Source organism: Metopolophium dirhodum, chromosome 9 (genome assembly GCF_019925205.1).
Source record: "Metopolophium dirhodum isolate CAU chromosome 9, ASM1992520v1, whole genome shotgun sequence".
In the NCBI taxonomy this organism is placed as follows: domain Eukaryota; kingdom Metazoa; phylum Arthropoda; class Insecta; order Hemiptera; family Aphididae; genus Metopolophium; species Metopolophium dirhodum.
Genome location: NC_083568.1, coordinates 14,648,146 through 14,666,428, shown reverse-complemented (window position 1 = coordinate 14,666,428; position 18,283 = coordinate 14,648,146). Strand labels below are relative to the sequence as shown.

Here is an 18,283-nt window from a genome sequence, read left to right as displayed (position 1 = left end):
TTTATTTTCTTGACAATTTAACACAATACTTCTGATATATTGTTACAATCAGTGGCGTATTTAAGAATTTGTAATGGGGAGGGTCCAGATCATTTTTAGAACACAGAGCCGTGGGGAGCTTATATGTCCATGTAAAATTTTTGAGTTTTTAATCATCTAATATATAAAAATCTCGTGTCACGGTGTTAGTGTATGAACTCCGTAACAGCTCGACCGATTCGGATAAAAATATTTTTGTACATTTGATAGGTACGAGAATAGGTCGTAAAGTATTTTTCATTCTTTTAGCCCCACCCGGGGAGTTGCTCAAACGGGGATTTTGAGATTTTCTGTGCCAATGTAAATACTGCGCTTGCGCAAAATCACAATGTAATACTGGCAATGTAAATTTATAACAAAAAAAAATCACAATATTAATTAAAAACTTTGACAATTGAAGCGACGAAAAGTTTTTACAAAATCCTTCGTATCGAATGATAAACTTTGTTTTTCTTAATCATGTAAAAACACAAAATTTAACATGTACGAGACACGAGTCAATAGGAGGGGTCCGGGCCACATAATGAACCCCCTCCCCCCGTAAATACGCCACTGGTTACAATAGTACTTGAACACTTTTAAAAATACATAAGCACTCATTTTTTTATAAGCAATTAAAGTTCAATTTTTGACAACATTTATCAAATTTAAAAATGATTTTGCAGTTAAAAATGTATAAAATGTTCAACTTTTATAGCTAAGGATTGAAAATTTAAAACAAGGTTCCACGTGTAAGTAAATTGTTCTGTAACCAAAAAATCTCAAAAATATAAAAACACGTTTTTTTTATAGTTTTTGTTAAATTTGTTTTACAATTACATATTAAATATCTAGGAATAACAATTTTAGTTATTTTGCTGTAATTTTATAATATTAATTCAACTTACCAGCTACCGTATTAATAATTATAGAAATAATAATATAAATATATTATAAAATATCCACACTGACAAACCATCTCTGCTCAGAATCGTTTTTCGTATACAATATTATATCATTGAATTCAAATTTAATACCATCCATAGTGACCCACTTGTGACCTTCTGTACAGCAGAGCACTTACCCGCTTTTTAGTAATAATTTTTATGCGCATATAACATGAAAATATTTTACCTTGGTTAAAGAGGAAAGAATTCAATTGACTATATCGGCTAATAGTATAGACCACCTTCCCCGCCCTACAAACAGCATTTAAAAACTAAATGTCTCAAGACAAAAGCGTATTGTTGTACGTAAAAAAATGATGTTTTTAATTCTTCTGTGTTCATATTATTATATAATAATGTAGTATTATATAATTTTATTATCACAGGTACTGTAATGATTAATTTTGTCAGAAGTTGTATTGAGTTTGGAGTAAGCTAATAAAGGATCTAGTTATCTAGGCCTTTGCCCTTTTGACATTTTTTATAAAATAATGGATGGGGAACGGGAAATTTGGATTGTGATTATCACTCATCAGCGTTCAGCATCGGCCGCCTCGCACAATTTACTGTCGTTCATATAGCGGATGCAAGTACAAAATGTATAACTGAATAACTGATACATTGTGCATCGTATAGTTATATAATCCATTACTAATAATATTATATTACCGAGTATATACTGACAATTATTTACCGCCTCCGTCGGGCCACGGAACAATATAATACGATATTATTTTATTTGGATGTTTATGGCTAACAGCAATGGTAAATTGGGTACCTAATATTTGAGAGCGGGGCCAAGGCGGCGACCCTGTTGGCAATTTATCAAGCACGCGCGCGTTTTGTAATCATATTTTACTGGTCGCGCGCGTGTACCCCTAAGATCCAAAAATTATTTATGGTAACCACTAACCCGTATTCGCGGATCTAAGGTCGTACCTACGACCTACCAGATACTAAACGATTGAGAAAATCTATACATCATTATAGGTATTAACTATTAGGCATCGGCCGAGTGTATGACCCAAAACAATATTTACAATCGATCGACAGTCGAGACGACGGTGTTCGGAAAGAGAAATTAAATACGATACCTAATACTATTATATACACACACATATTTTCTATCGAGAAAGTTTAATTATTTCAAAAAACAAAACACCGCGTTTTTTAATAATATAATGTATAAGTAATCAACTCGTTAAATTTCACGTCTGACGTAAAAAATGTGTTAAGAATAATTATGACATGATTGTTATTGTATAACGACAAGAGACATTGTAAAAAAAACCGAATTTTTTTCACGATAGTCACGTGGGCGCGTCCGCGTCAGCCAGGACCGTGAGGCGTGAGGTGGTAGCAAATAAAAAATTGCATTTTTCTTGGACGGCGAGGTTGCAAACCGCAACGTGGCCACCACACCGATCGCGTATGCTATGTTAAATGTTTGCATTCTCGGATCCTCCCGCGGTGGCGTGTCTCATCCTACCACGTTTTTGTTATGAGTTCGAGCGCTCGAGCGTGGTTTTTCGTTCGTTCACACGCGGTTACACTCTCCACGCGGCCCATAGTCGTCTCGCCGTATAAAAAATATAAATACAACGAAGGTGGCAGGGTAACCAACCGCGGTACAGGCGCGAACTCGGCAACGCCGCCCGCCGGTAACCGCGTCTCTCGCGCCACGATATCCGCCCGCCCGCGCACACATCAGCTATGCGTTCGTGGCTCGTCTTTATGGCGCGCACCATGCACGATACACACTACACAGACACATACTATTCTAGTAATAATAATAATAATGATTAATGGCTATGATAATAATAATATGCACGGTGGCGGCGGCCGGCGGGTGCATTTGGGCAGCGCGCACGCGCGTGCACCGGACCGGTGGACACCTCTTGAATACTCGATACAAACCCGCGTGCGCGCGCGCACTAAAGAGCCATAGCAGAGTTGGTAGCCACTGTTCACCACCATCACCACCACTTCCCGCACCATTATACAATCAACTACGGCATCAACGATCAACTCCACCCCACCAAAACCACGCCAACACCACCACCACCACCACAACAACCAGCGCTACCGCTACCAACATCAACACCACCGTCACCGTATTGGCTAGTTTTTCGCGTCGTTGGCCGCCCGTGCGCGTTCTCGCCGCATCAATTTTTTTTTTGGACTTTGACACCCATTCCCGTCGTCGCCGCCGTCGCCGTCGTCACGATTATGGTGGTCCGGACGAACGAACGAAACGATATGCAATCGTCAAACGGCGGTACGATGTTTCGATTACAATGTCTCTAAGTGACATTTGTCTAATGTATCTCTTATTGTTTAATTCTTAATACCCGTTTTTTTCCCCGTTTTTTTTTCAATTTTTTTTGTTTTATTATAATTTTTTTTACGTTTTTTTTTTATACACACCGTATTAATTTTCTTTATTTTAATTTAATTTTAAATTAAACTACTTTTTATTAAAAATTTTATACTTGTACTTAGTATTCTAAATTCGCTTTAGCTCGTACATAATATAACTCACAAAAACTACCACCGTTGTCGTCTTACGTTTATATATATATTATTGTAATATTTTATACGTATCTCTTCAACACGCGGGTGGATTTCGATTCGCCGTGAAGTATAAGAAAAGTCACAATATTGCTCGTTCGTGTTCCAAAACCACAATATCAAAATTCAGAAGAAAAATGTCAACCGCCGTTGATACGTCTCGTAGTTGCACCTAAATTTTTTTCCCAAAAAAATAATCTCTAGCACCTAGAGTACCCCGAGGATTCGTCGTTAGAATTTTATTCTCGGTTACTAGGACATCAATAAATTAAAGTAAAAATGAAAGATAAACCGAATTCAACTCGCATTTATGACGAGGATGGATTTCGCAGGCGAGCTGCTTGTATATGTGTGCGCAAAGATTCCGATGAGGTAATTACAATTTCGTTATATTATAATATTCCGTACGATAAATTTGAGTTTTTGATATGTCATAAATGCACACTGCGCGTGGTGCATCGCTTTGCAGTTTGCACTATCATTTTCTGATTTCTGATATTATTACGTCACAGCTTTATATAATAATTACAATAATAATATGTTTCTAGTTTTTACCACTGTAATATTGTAATGGCCAATAGGTACCTACGTCAATTAAAATTAATTCTATTCATAGAATTCAATTCAATATATTATTTTTATTATAGACATACACTGTTACTGCACATCTATTACTATTATAATTGTCTTTTGTTGTTGAATCTAAACTGCTATTCATTTTGCTAAATAATATTGTACAATTTATATACTTATTTTCATTATATTTTTTATAATCACGAGACCTAGGACATTTTATACCTAACTACCAACCTGAAATAATATGCATAGTACATTTTTGTGTAATTGTGTACATTACAATTTCCACCTTTTGAACTGTCTAAATTAAAATGTTATGTTATATTTCGTGATTTTTATATCAGGGGCGATATACGTAGATATGCTAATAATAAATTATTAATTATAACATAGGACAAAGGGGAAAATTTGTTTAATGTTTATAATGTCTATATTGAGTTATTATTTTTAATTCTAGTATCTACTTTTTCAAAATTTAAGCTCTGCAAGAGTACCTATGGAATTTATTATTTTAATGAAAAAGAATTTGTTGAATTTAGTTTTATTATATTTTTACCCCACCTTCTTATATCTTATTAATCATGTCGATTTTAGATTAGATAGGTACCTATCACCATTTACTGAATATATATAGTACAGAAAATGTTATAGATTATATAGTATACCTATTATATTTTAATCAATGGTATTACATATTTATCCATCATACAGGTTATTTTTAGTTCTTAGAAATATTAACTAAAAATAACATTTTGCAAGGTATTTGAATGTCAGGCAGTCAGGCAGATAAACAAATTGTCTTTAAATCAGTTATACATATTTTTTATAGATACCTAGGTACATTATCTGTACATTCGCCTATTATATAAATATCGTAATGTAAGAAATGAAACTAAATACTAGTATGAAATTTAAATATACTCATAAAAATGTTTCCTTTAAATACCAAGATAAATAGTTTTAACAGACTTGACATATTTTAAAGTAGTTTATGTAATTTTTTTATCTGAAGGTTATTTTTAGTACTATCGTTCATATATTCTTGGTAAAATAATATGATAAAATATTTATTCCAAATTAAATGCATAGAGTATTTCATGGTACCTACCTAATTGTATATTTTGTTTGAGTCCTAAAGTTCTCACCCTTCAATTATTTTTGTTTTTACTACTTATTAGCGTTTGTACTTGCCAACATATACAGCTATATCATTGCATAATATGTAATATTTACTACTGCCTACCTAACACTTTATAATAAATTATATTAGTATAGTATAACAATATAAGAGTATTATGTAGTACTTCCTTCACACCTAGTTCTGAAAATGGTTTTGCTTTGATTACCTACTTTAAATCTACAATTTAAACTGTTATAAAGTGGTTACTGCTATCAATGGCAATGAAATCCAATAATTGTTTGCACTTTTTAATTATTTAATATTAAAAAATAACTTCCAATTTTGGTGTTAAATCATAATATGACTAGACATACACACTACACGCATGTATACATATTAATGGAAAATAACAAATTCAATTTTTTTTTTAAGCATTGTGAAGAATCAATTAAAATCTACACAGATTTCCTACTTATTATTATACTGACCTAATACTTTTATTAAGTAATATGATATGTAATTGAACCTATGTTATATTGTGTAATAAATAAATTATCTCTCCATATTTAAGATAATTCTAATTACTTGGGTTCTTACTATGTAGTTCTAATATTAATTTATATTATCTAAAATACAGATTAATTGGATTATGCTATTATTGTAATTAAGCTTTAATTGATTTGAAATTGTATAACATTGTAAAATGCTTTTGATTAGGTTAAAATATTATATATATATTTTTTTTTTAATTTCACTTTTAATTCTAACCATGGATCTATATAAAATTATTAAAACGTCATATTATATTGTTATTCTTTTACAGAGTATATAATATAAACTATAAAGTAAATATTTAGTTTGGAACTGCATGAATAGACTTAAACAATGCCAGCAGTAGATTTATGTTGAATTTTTATATATTCAGGAGACTGGAATATTGCAGACATATCTAAAAATGTAATTCAGACCAACCTTTGTTTCATGTCAAAAAATCAAAAATAGGATTGGTAAAAATGTAGGCCTATTCAATATTTTTAACCTAGATCTACCATTAACATATTGCAAAGAAATCCTATTTAAAATAAAAATAGGGAATTTATTTCGTGAGTATTTCAATATATTCTTATGGGATAATAAATTATAACCATAGTTTGAGAATTAAAAACCTGAAATCATCAAAATAAGCACTCATAAACATAAAAATATTAAAAATAGCAATCTCAAAGTATTACCTTCTCCCCTACCGAATTAACTGAATTAACTATAAGTTATACAAAGTATGTCCTTGATATGTATAATATGAATCTTGTAATCCATATTTTAATTTGGGTCAAAGTAAGGGTAACGGTACCTAACTGTTGATTTTGTATTCATGGTTAATGATATTATGCCAAAAAATACCACTTTTAATTCAATAATTGTATTGTAATAAAAATATTGCTTAGTGACAATTATTATTTATTATACAAGTAATATTACAATTAGGTCTCTATTGACCTTAAATAACCTTTTATCAGTTTCAACTTTAGAATTTAACCTATTTATCTGTTTAAAGTGTCTATTCTATACAAATGTATTTATTTTAGTGATTCAGTAGGATAAATTATCTTGATTTTTTGCTTAGTCTTAAAGTAGCTATTATCTACCTAATTAATTTTATTAAAAAAATGTATGTAATGTTTTTGCATCGATTTTAATAGGTATATTGTATATGTTATAAAATTAATGGTTTTAGATGTTTAAACTTCAAACTGTAATTTGACTAGGCCCCAGCCAAACACTAAAATAATTTATTTATGCAAAAATGAATCCTTCAAATATTGACAAAAATCATATTTAAAGTAGGTATTCTGTCGAAACCTGAGTGATAATTTCCGTTCATGTTGGATCTGCTCCAAGGTTATGAATGTTGAAGTTAAAATTACCTACATATACTTAAACTAAACATAATTTATAAAACAATGGTTATTTTTAAATGCAACTGTAACTAATACTTGCATTTGGCTATATATTATTTTCATGAATAGAATTATTAAATATATTGTTTACTAGAAAAAAAAAAATCATTTAAAAAGTATAATTTAAGACCCTTATTATAGGATCATAATATTTGTTATTAAAAATTGTATAAAATAAATTAATCTGGTATCCATGATAAATTATATAAACAGTAGTATTATTAATGGGTAAATTCATACACTTATATTCTTGTAAATAACTAAATGGTACTGAAATATTTTCTTTCTATAGTACATTGGTATATGATGATAATTTAATGAAACTAGGTGCCTAATTGTATTACTTATGGTATATATACTACAAGTAACCAAATTACATTTTTTTTTTATTTCTGTTATAGAAAATACATAATATATTCTTATCACGAGTATTGGCCAAAAATATTAAAATTACTTAACTAATAATTAAAGATAAGTATTATATCTATCGACTATAATTTTAAATGTATAAACTTAAATAAATATGCCTTCTTTAATTTGTCAGGAACTATAAATCTATATTATACCTACTTTTTTAACAAATTTAATACTCATATTTTGATATTTTTTAATTCTGGCTAGTATGAATTTACTTTGAATACAACCGCGGTTATAAAATACACACAATTGAATCGTAACTATGTAATGGTAACTAAGGGATAGATACAACAGAGATATAAGGTGTTCTAAACTTATTTTTAGAAATCTAAAAGTATATTGTGAACATTTTAAATTTCAATAAATATAACTAACACAAAAAAAAAAATAATACAAATTTTGTTTATTAAGAATGATAGAATTTCTAGTTAAAAGTGGGGGTTTGCAAGCAGAGCTATCAGGTCCAAGGTGTGAAGCCCTTAATTATTAATAAAAATAAAGCACTAGTATTTTTCATTGCTAATTGTATTTATTTTAACATATTTTTCAACAAATGTATATATTATGGAGTATGGACATTTATCAATAACTATTTTTTTTGTATAATTCAATTGGTTAACCATAGGGTAAATTGGTCAACACTACTTATTATTCTTAATTGATTTTATAATACTTTCATTATGCATCAAAATCAGAGGCAAAACAATCAATTTATTGTATGGCTTGTTGTGATATACAAATGTTGTCTTCCCACTAATTCTAAACTTTAAGTAACTGAGTGCATAACTTAGGTTAAGTGATTTGTTGGTTTTGTTAATTATGGTTTGTGAGTAAACTAAAATCTTGTAGAAAGCAATACTGAATACAATAATACATGTTATATTAAAACAATTTTATCCATTCCCTTACAACACATTAATGTTAATATTATGGTTTTCAAATACCATATACCTACATTTAGTATTAATTGATGTAGAACATAATACTTAATCAATAATTAACAATAGGTAATGAATAAATATTGAACATTGGTATAAATAATTTAGTTATTTGTTGGACTATAGCCTATTGATGTGGGTGCTTAGTTACCATGACAGGCGGGTAGTTATTTTTTTATTAGGTCATGGACATTGTGCCAAAAAAAAGAATTGAAAATTAAATAACCTGTGTAAACTTATGTTGTATATTAGTTAGGTATGAAATTCACATTGCTACTACATCTAGTATGTTATATGATAAAAATATCTAGTTCAAGGTAAACTTAAGTAACACTACATTAAAATACGCTCTTTTTTTCATATTCCCATAAATTTATATAATGAATAATGATAACAGACTATTGTGCACATTATATAGGTATATGATACTTTTTGAAGGTGTTGTTGGTGACTTCATCTAGTAGACCTGAACAATGGATTGTACCCGGTGGTGGTATTGAACCTGAAGAAGAACCAAGTGCTACTGCTCTAAGGGAAGTAGTCGAAGAAGCTGGTGTTGTGGGCAGACTACACAGAAGACTTGGTACATTTGAAGATAGGGTTAGTATTATTTCTTTTTTAAATAATAAACTGCCTGTGGGTCTATGTCTAATATTTGATTTACTGTTTTAGACTCATATCAGACGGCATAGAACAGATGTGTTTGTTATGATTGTAACAGAAGAACTAGCTGAGTGGGAAGATTCTTTGGGCATAGGTGAGATTTTCTTAAACATTAAGTGAAATTGAGGTGCATTAAATTTTGATATTTTTATATAATATTCAATAATTTGTTATGATAAATATTATATTTTAACATATTATATCATTGGTAAATTTCGATAATAAGTTTGACATTCAACATATAAATTCTATAAAGTACCTATTAACTATAAATTGTTTGTTTTAATATTATAAGCTCGATAAAAATTATAGGTATTAATGCATATAATTGTTAATTTATAAGCTTTTATTTTTTGAACTTATATAATATTATAATCAAATAGTCTAGAGTTCTTAACTTGAGTCTTGATGTGTATTTAGAAATACATCTAGTGTCATACTTGAAACAAAAACGTGAGCAAACAAAATACTAAGATAATATGCACATAAAATAAGGCAGTGATAAAAATAATAGTAATACACCGTCAACAAACCATAGTTTACAAGGTAAATTGCTTAATATGTTGTTTTCATTTCAGTTAAGATTACACTTAATTACTATTATAATTTCATAGTTAGTTGGTTCCTAATTTAGGTTACCTACTCCTACAAAAAAATAACCTCATAGTTGTAAAATAAAGTTGAGTACTGTGATGTACAATTTCCATGATAATGGGGTCCATTAATAAACCAAACTTTACATAACTTTTTATTATTAGATAAATTATACATAAGTTCATCTTTATCTAAAATATGCCACACGTAAATAACATTTTTTTAACAGTGATGAATACCTATAATAATCTTGTTGAAGTATTTTTCTATAAATGTTTTTTTTTATGTATAATATACATACATTTATTAGTTTTAACTATTGAATCTCTTTAGATTATTGATTATTTTGATATTATTTAAATAATTGTAAACATAATGTTTTACCAAGTTTGTTCTTGCACATTCCCACTTATATTTACCAATATCTTGCCTAGACTTGAAAACTTACATTGCTATAGAGCTACTTTTATTCAACTGATACCTAATATTTGACTAGAAATGTGCTCAAATTGACTATCATAGGTTTTTAAATAATAGTGAAACACATATCAAATTGTATTAAGATTATTATGTTGAGTTTATAGAATCTAAAATAATATTTTAAATTATAATAAAGTGGTAGTTAAATACAAAAATATATCAAAAGTTATTAACATGGACAAACACTGTATGCACATTAACAGTTGACAAAAATATGTAATTTAAATAAATGTTATTTATGTTCAAATGTTGTATGTTTCATAGTAAGATAAAAAATATCAACACAAAAATAATTTATGTCTGGTTTTTCATGTACATACAAGCACATTGAACTATGTCCCTATCATTTTTGTTATTAATATGTTTATTTGTATGGCGGTAGGACAGGTTATTGTAAACACAATAACAAGTGAGTAATAGGTTATAGATATCTATAGACTAGTAGAATTTTAATCTTATGGGGAAGTGACCTTGGAGTTCAATAAATTATTGACAAGCTGGAGAAATGTATACATTAGTATTATGTTTTATTTTTGTTATTGTGGACTTGTATACAAAAAATATGATGTTTACAATGTTCTGAAATTCAATACTTTGCTAGTTTGCTGATTATCATAATATATGGTATGGAAATATCTTTTGAAGCAGCTGCTGCTATATGGCAAAATTTCTTAATACAAAATGCTTATACAGACATCTATACGTATTTATTGTTTGGGTAATAATGAAAAAAAATAGTTAAAAATAAATACATTTAAAAGTTATAATGCCAAAAGACAATTGCAATTTATTATTTAACTATTTTTAAATTTAAATTTTAGTGTCATTATTGTAATAACAATAAGTAATTATATCGAGTAGTATTTTGTTATTGTGTAAATAGTAAATTCAATTTTAATTATTTTTGTATTATCTTATGGATATATATGTTCAAAACAATAATTTTTCTTTTGTATTATTAATATGAAAATTTAGTTTGTTTATAAACACAAACTTAATGTTATTGTTTTGTTTTTTTATTAAGGTCGCAAACGCAAATGGTTTAAATTAGAAGATGCACTGAATATGCTACGTCTACACAAGCCTACTCAACACACGTACCTGGAAAGTTTTGCTCTCAATAAACAAAAAGCAAACATCTGAAAAAGTCATCCTTTTAATAAATTATTTGCTCCAAATGGAAAAAAATACTCCCTAAAATGTTTAGATTAAAAATAATATCAATTCGCTAATAGTTTTTAGTCTTAAGTCGATGAATTCAATTTTTATGTTTAATATCAAATTAGGTTCATTTACTTTTAGATATAAGGGATAAAGATTTTTTTTATCATTATTATTATTATTATTATTATTTTTTTTAATATTGCAGAATTTGTAACGCTTAAAAAACAAACATAATAAAAAATCACTGAACTGAATAATAATTTATAAAACTTTTCTAACTACATGTGTATATACAATATGTTATAATAATATATCTTGTACGCACGGCTTCAGTGTTTATGTTACTTATTGTATAAACATTTGACAGACTGCCAATAGCTTAGTGGATTAAACTGCTGAGTTATATTAATTAAATTAGTTTATACATTTTTCAATGTTAAAACTATTATAAACATTTTTTTTTTTTCATTTGTAACCATAATATTTGTAACGCCCTTAACATTTTTTTGGTTTGAGGGGAAAAAATACATTTGAATAAAAAAAATATCTTGTTTATTTATTTCAAAAATTGAATTTTTGATGTCTATACATAATATTATAATTAAAATACCGTTGTATAAATATTCTAGTTGTGTTGAGTGTTATTGACAGAATATAGCGATTAGAAATCGTCCTGTAACAAGTTTCCGGCGAGTTGAACTTTCTCGCCCGGTCTGAAAGCTGGCATACCCAGATATGGACAACTTGCACAGCGGAATGCATCGCCCAGATAACACTGAAAAACAATATTGTTATTTTTAAAATTTGAGTTTCAATTGTATCGTGCATGTCAATACTAATGTAGTAATGTTAAAACGACATAATAGAATGAGTACAAAAATTTTACTTACACTTCCACAAGACGACTTGGCATTAGAAGTGTCTGGTTTGGGTGTGTCCTTGGGACGATTGGCTTCAAGTTCTTCTGCTAATCCACAACTACAGTCTTTGCAAGCCTTAGCTTTTTTGGTAGTAGCGCAAACTGATGGTTTAGGCAACATACAATTTAAAATAATAACAATAAATTATTTGTTTTTATGTTGTTTAATTGCATACCTCTGAGTGAGGAAGAATCCGGTTTTATTAAGTCATCGGCTTCTAATAAATCATCTTCAGATATTGTTTCAGAATTATTATCGTCCATCTTCCACGCTGAAACAACATTTTCTTTTGCATCTGGAATCAACGTGACTTTGTCACTAGAGCCAACCTTGTAACAAACAAAAATGAGCATACACGATTAGATAAATTGTTAGCTAAACCTAAACTGAGCATATTATCTACTTAAGACATGTGTCTACCTTGTACGTGGGCATATTGCCGACAACCACTCCTGGAACAGATTCATTCTTGGCAACATTAAGGAAACCACACATTTTCATACGTTTCACCAGCTTATCCTCAGTCCCTACTTCGGTTTTCGCGATCAGCGTGCCGCCAGCAGTCAGCAATGTAGTGTATGTTGGTAATAAAATCAAGTCGCACGACACATTGTCATCTGCCCCAAAGCCCGATAGAATGGCGTTGTACAATGGTCTGTCGGTCTCTAAAATAACCAACAAACGAATAAATAGCTAGTTGAAATAACAATTCAGGTTTGTATCCCTTATCTGCTATGCCCTCGCCCACTGTATAAAATATAAGGTATGTACATCTTAAGCAGTGCCCTCATCCCTTACCAAGGCCCATATTTTCGACAATGTCGATTTTCACGTTGGCCCTGTCGGCATTACAACTAGCGAACTCTTCTAATTCCTTGACGGCAGATGTCTTGCCGACGACGAATAATACGTTTTTTCGGTCGGACATGCCTTGAGCAACGGTCAGATGATTGTCGTTCAACAATTTCAACAGATCAACTTTGGTGTGATGGTCGTCCATGACTGTCGAAAAATGGAATACGATTGTTCAAAATGTTCAAATATTGCCCAATACTTCGTTATAAACCAAAATGCGTCGGTCTTGCTATCTACAGGAACTCGCGAATGTCGCAACTTGCAGTGTCGCACTGACTATAATGACAACGGTCTACGGAAAAATGAAACACTTTAATGTTCAATTACGATTTACAAACGAAGAATAATTAACTATTGAGACTTAAGAATTCATGATCATATCATTCAATCTGCAATCATTGACAAAAAAAAAAAAAACATTTAATTTTAATCTTATCACAGTCAATGGTTATTGTCATGCAACCAATCAGTGATGAGCATGGCTAAAGATAATAGTATTATCTAATGCGAGAATTTATGAAATAAATGTTAAATTTATTACTCTATAGGCATTTTAGATTCTAAAATCGGAGCAATGATTTATTCTGTGGATGGTATTGATTAAAATTTAAAATGTTTACAATTTGTTTTTTTTTATTTTAGATTCTGAATGTATTGGTCTTACAATGATGTGTGTTTTTTTATTTTTTTATTTTTGTGTCTACACGATTAGTAGTCCGAAATAATGCTTCGGCCTTCGATTTTCAACTTCAGTATCTTGTTCGATGGAAAAGTGAATCTAGTTGGTATTTTTGGGAGGTCAACACTTAAAATTCCCAATCGTTTTTTTAAAAGCGCCAGGAAAAACAATATAAAATTTAAGGAAAAACGGGAATTTTTACGCAAAATAGATTTTGGTTTTTGGTGTAACTTTAAAACAAATGACCGTAGATACATGACATTTTGACTAAAATATTTATATTAGCATTTTCTATACATGATAAAATTTTAAAAATATTTTGATTTGTTTTGAACTGTTTAAGGACATTTTTAGTTTCCAATTTTATTAGTTTTTTTTTCTATGAATGTCTATAAAGTATAAAACATTTATTTGTTGAGTAAAAATGTTTGAAAACTATATCTATGTATATCTTAATTCGTGGTACGTTAGTACGCATAGGCTTAAAAAGGAAGGGGAGCTGGCTTTAGGGGCTAAGCCCCCCAAAAATTTCCTACATTTTGTTTTATGCTCATTCAATATTATCAAAGTAAGGTTTTAGCTCCTCCCCCCCAAATCCCAAACGATATTTGCGCCCATGTTAGTACTTGGTACGTATGATCTAATGAAGGGATAAGAATTGTAAAAATAGAGTTTTTGCAATACAAATTCCTTCCCACCTCATACAGACTTAGGAGTTAGGACTGTCTCAAAAGAGGTTTGTTTAAACATTTGTTGGTGTTTTTTTCAAGGTTATATTCTAAGTAAATATTAAAAAATATATAAAAATCATATATATGTATGTATTGTGAATTAAATGTTATTGAAATAACAATACATTTTAGCGTTAAAAATAGAAAAAAATGTATGTAGGTATAGGAAATAAAGGAAATAAAGGTACCTATGTAAAAACTAAAAATATAGAAAAATCATACATTGCCAGGAACTGATTATAATTATAATTTGGTAAGTACCTTTCGAAAATATTTGGCATAAATACCTCTCTCGCCACTTACCAATGATACCTATCCAATTTGTCGACAGTTGTGGGAAACACGTCAAAATACGCAGCGAACTCGCACGCGCGGTACAAAAACTCGTAGATAGAAGCAGTGGCGTGTCTAGGAATTTAAAACGGTGGGTCAGAGACATTTTGTAGAGGCCATCCTTTTTTAGAGGTCACGCAACTTTTTTAAAAGTAAGTTATATTTATTTAAACAAAAATGTCCTCATACCTCTTTAACTCGAATCATGACTTAGTGCTTTAAATAAAAAATATGTTATACCTACTCATACATGTTTTTTTGTGAAAAACAATATAAATAAATGATACAAAAGGTTATCAATTTTAAAATGTAAATAATTCTACGTCTTCTATAATTCTAACTACCTTAAAATGGTAATTATTTAAAGACCTTCATAATAAATTATGACATTTTTAAAACCATTAATAATATATTAAAGCATTAACTACTGGTAACACTTTTTTTTTAAAGAAATAACAGTTGAACAAATAAATCGGTACCTTTATTTTCTTCTATAGAATACGTTTTTTACAAATTTTAATTCAGAGCATCTAAAAAGTTTTTCTTCTTTTCTTCATTTTGGCAAATGTTTCAATAACATTGTTGTAATCCATATCTTCAGCAACATTTCTTTCTATGCTTAAAACCGCCAAGTTAGACAACCTATCCTCAGCAATTGTAGAACGGAGGTATGTTTTTATAAGCTTCAACCTACTAAATGACCTTTCTGCAGTTGCACTACTTATAGGCAGAGTATAATATATTTTATACAATGTTGATAAATTTGGATATGAAGAAATCATATCATTTTCTATCATGAATTTTAACATATTGTTGTCAAATACTTTTTTATTTTTTATTTCTGCAATTAATTGGTTATAAATAGAACAAAACGACTTGTACTCCAAAATAAGATTTTCTTGTTCAACATCTACTTGATAAAATGTATAAAGTTCTATAAGGGGTTCAACTAAAATTTCATTACTGGGTCTACCTTCAAAAGATTTTTTTGGATCAAGGATTTCAAATTTTCTTACAATACTAGAAAAATCTTCAAAGCGATATTTTAAAACATTGGTAAATGCATCTAAAATGACAAAATAAGTATTGATCCTAAATCGCTCATCAACTGAACTTATTGACTGAACTTCTGTACTTTCACCAAAATTGGTTTTTATTTTTTTACATCTAGGTTCATCAAACTGGTTTCTACCGTCAAATCCATTGCAAAACACTATTGCCTTTTCTTTAACTTCCATGAATACTTCAATTGTTCTCATAGAGTCAATATCAGTAAAACAAGCTTGAATCATGCTATGAGCTGTTAATAGATTAATTGAAGAGTTCTGTAAATAATTTGATAATATGTATACTTTGTCTAAAATTGTTCTCCACATAATTAAAAAAAAACTGAATTTAAAATTTATTATATTATGTAAAAGTAAACCCTGAGCTTCAGAAACAGTTTTTTGTTTTGTATTAGGAATTTCTCCTTTGCTAATTTTCTTTAATGTTTGAATATTGTTAGTATTTGCTCACTGCTGAAAATCTATAAACGTAGACACTCTCGAGGAGTGTTGATGCACGACATGTAATGTAAATATAGGAATTCCCAATACATTGTGTTAATGTGTTCGGTTATTTATTATTAGAGACGTTATCATTTCATAACAAAGCGTCTTATACGAAATACGAATTACCGATTACGGTGTGCCACTGTACCACAGTCCACAATATTACTTAAAATAATATTATAATTTATATTTATACTATTATTATGCACTACATAATATTATTTACGAGTCGTAAAGCATAATATTATGACATTAATCCAGGAGGAATTAGATTACCTACTAGGTTTGGGATTTTTAATTTTGAGAGGCCAGTCGATTACTAATTCAAATGAGCGGAGGGTCAATTGACCTCCCAAACCTCCTACTAAACACGCCACTGGATAGAAGATTATTGAAATATGTTTAGGATTGGATTCGTCCTACTGTTCGGGTCGTCTACCAACTTTCCCGGATAAATGTGTAGAGATCGCTTATGGTGACTGTTGAAATCGGAAAACGATCTTTCAACGAGGTTGCCTAATATTCAGTAGACGGTACCAAACGCGCCCGCAGGGTAAAATCTCACCCCGGACAAGATAATAATTACTAATAAATGGCCCTTTGCCTCCCCGCGGGTGCCCTTCAACAGAACAAAAGGCGTCTCCCTAGTGATCGCCGTACAGAAAAAAAAACGGTTAGTTACATTTTGGTTCATCACTTCAATAGGTACATCGATCACAACTATTATGTTCATTAGAAAAAAAAATATTTTCAATTTTAGTTTTAATTGTAAACTTATATTTGGCGTCTGCCACTTTGCCTCCAAACAATCATTGACGAGTGAATATTGATGGTAGTGCCACAGAATAATTATTTATTTAATAATTATATTTTAGTTATTCTGTGGCAGTGCTATATTGTTATCTAATCCCTATACAGCCAGTGGCGTGGTGAACATTTATAAACCATAATCCATGATGTACAGCATGTATTTCAGTACCTCCCTACTCTTGTATCTTAATCCCCTTAATATTATTATAAAAGATAAAATTACCATACTATGGCCCAGGAGAGAGTACTTCTGGGTGGCGGCTCAAACGTGTCCGTTTTCGCGCATTCCCACCACAAAACTTTCCCGTACCCTGGCCGCCGCCAGCCGCCACCGCGGTTGGATGCGCGAGCGAGAAGTACTCTCTCCTGGGCCGTAGTATACTTGCTAAGTATTTGGTTTTTTGATATTGTTTATTATATATTGTGTAATTGTATTATATTATAATATAGGTATTATGATGTATGGTTCTGTATTATAATGAATCCAACCACTTACCATGCCCCCAAAAAATGAGCACCGTGAATCATAATGATTATAGGCTAGGGTTTGGTTGGCCACTGCGGCTACAGGGATAAAATAAATATAAATTTATATTTTATGATATAATATTGAATTATTGAAGTTTTACAAGTAAACCGTTGTCTATATACTTGTTTATGGTTGTCAACTTTAGTGTAGACATAACTATTCTAATTTCAAAGTACAAAATTAGGAAATAAATACAAATAATACTTTTTTATTAGCTTAAAAACAGAGGAATAATTTTCATGACGAGATCTTTTTTTGGTAACGGTTATCTCAGTATTTTCACAGTATTTGTTATGTTGCGTTTTTTAGTCCTGCAGAGAATGGGTTCCTTCGACATTTGGCCACCGTATTTCTACTTTGACAATTATTATCATAAATCAATTAATTGTATAAGAATCAGTCCTTTATACTCAAATGACAAAAAAAC

At 29.9% G+C, this 18,283-nt stretch overlaps 3 protein-coding genes across 4 annotated transcripts; 1 reads left to right on the top strand and 2 right to left on the bottom strand.

Moving 5' to 3' along the window:
- The first annotated feature begins 3,071 nt into the window (after nt 1–3,071).
- Nucleotides 3,072–12,001, top strand: LOC132951745 (diphosphoinositol polyphosphate phosphohydrolase 2). Of its 2 annotated transcripts, XR_009665406.1 has the most exons (5): nt 3,072–3,908; nt 8,984–9,145; nt 9,218–9,302; nt 9,629–9,754; nt 11,307–12,001. XR_009665406.1 is itself a non-coding variant. In XM_061023670.1 (4 exons), exons 1-4 carry the CDS (start codon nt 3,816–3,818, stop codon nt 11,423–11,425), a joined length of 459 nt encoding a protein of 152 aa, XP_060879653.1. In that variant the 5' UTR covers nt 3,085–3,815; the 3' UTR covers nt 11,426–12,001. The 2 variants fall into 2 exon arrangements, 1 of the variants encoding a protein (XP_060879653.1); XM_061023670.1 differs by lacking the exon at nt 9,629–9,754 and having other exon boundaries at nt 3,085–3,908.
- LOC132951744 (anamorsin homolog) lies at nt 11,982–13,623 on the bottom strand. The gene is made up of 5 exons (XM_061023669.1): nt 13,165–13,623; nt 12,787–13,031; nt 12,542–12,695; nt 12,337–12,467; nt 11,982–12,221 (listed from the first exon to the last, which is right to left on the bottom strand). Exons 1-5 carry the CDS (start codon nt 13,364–13,366, stop codon nt 12,108–12,110), a joined length of 846 nt encoding a protein of 281 aa, XP_060879652.1. The 5' UTR covers nt 13,367–13,623; the 3' UTR covers nt 11,982–12,107.
- Nucleotides 13,624–15,494: 1,871 nt separating this feature from the next.
- Nucleotides 15,495–16,256, bottom strand: LOC132952485 (uncharacterized). Its single transcript, XM_061024791.1, has one exon. The coding sequence runs from the start codon at nt 16,254–16,256 to the stop codon at nt 15,495–15,497; it is 762 nt and encodes a 253-aa protein (XP_060880774.1).
- Nucleotides 16,257–18,283: the final 2,027 nt, after the last annotated feature.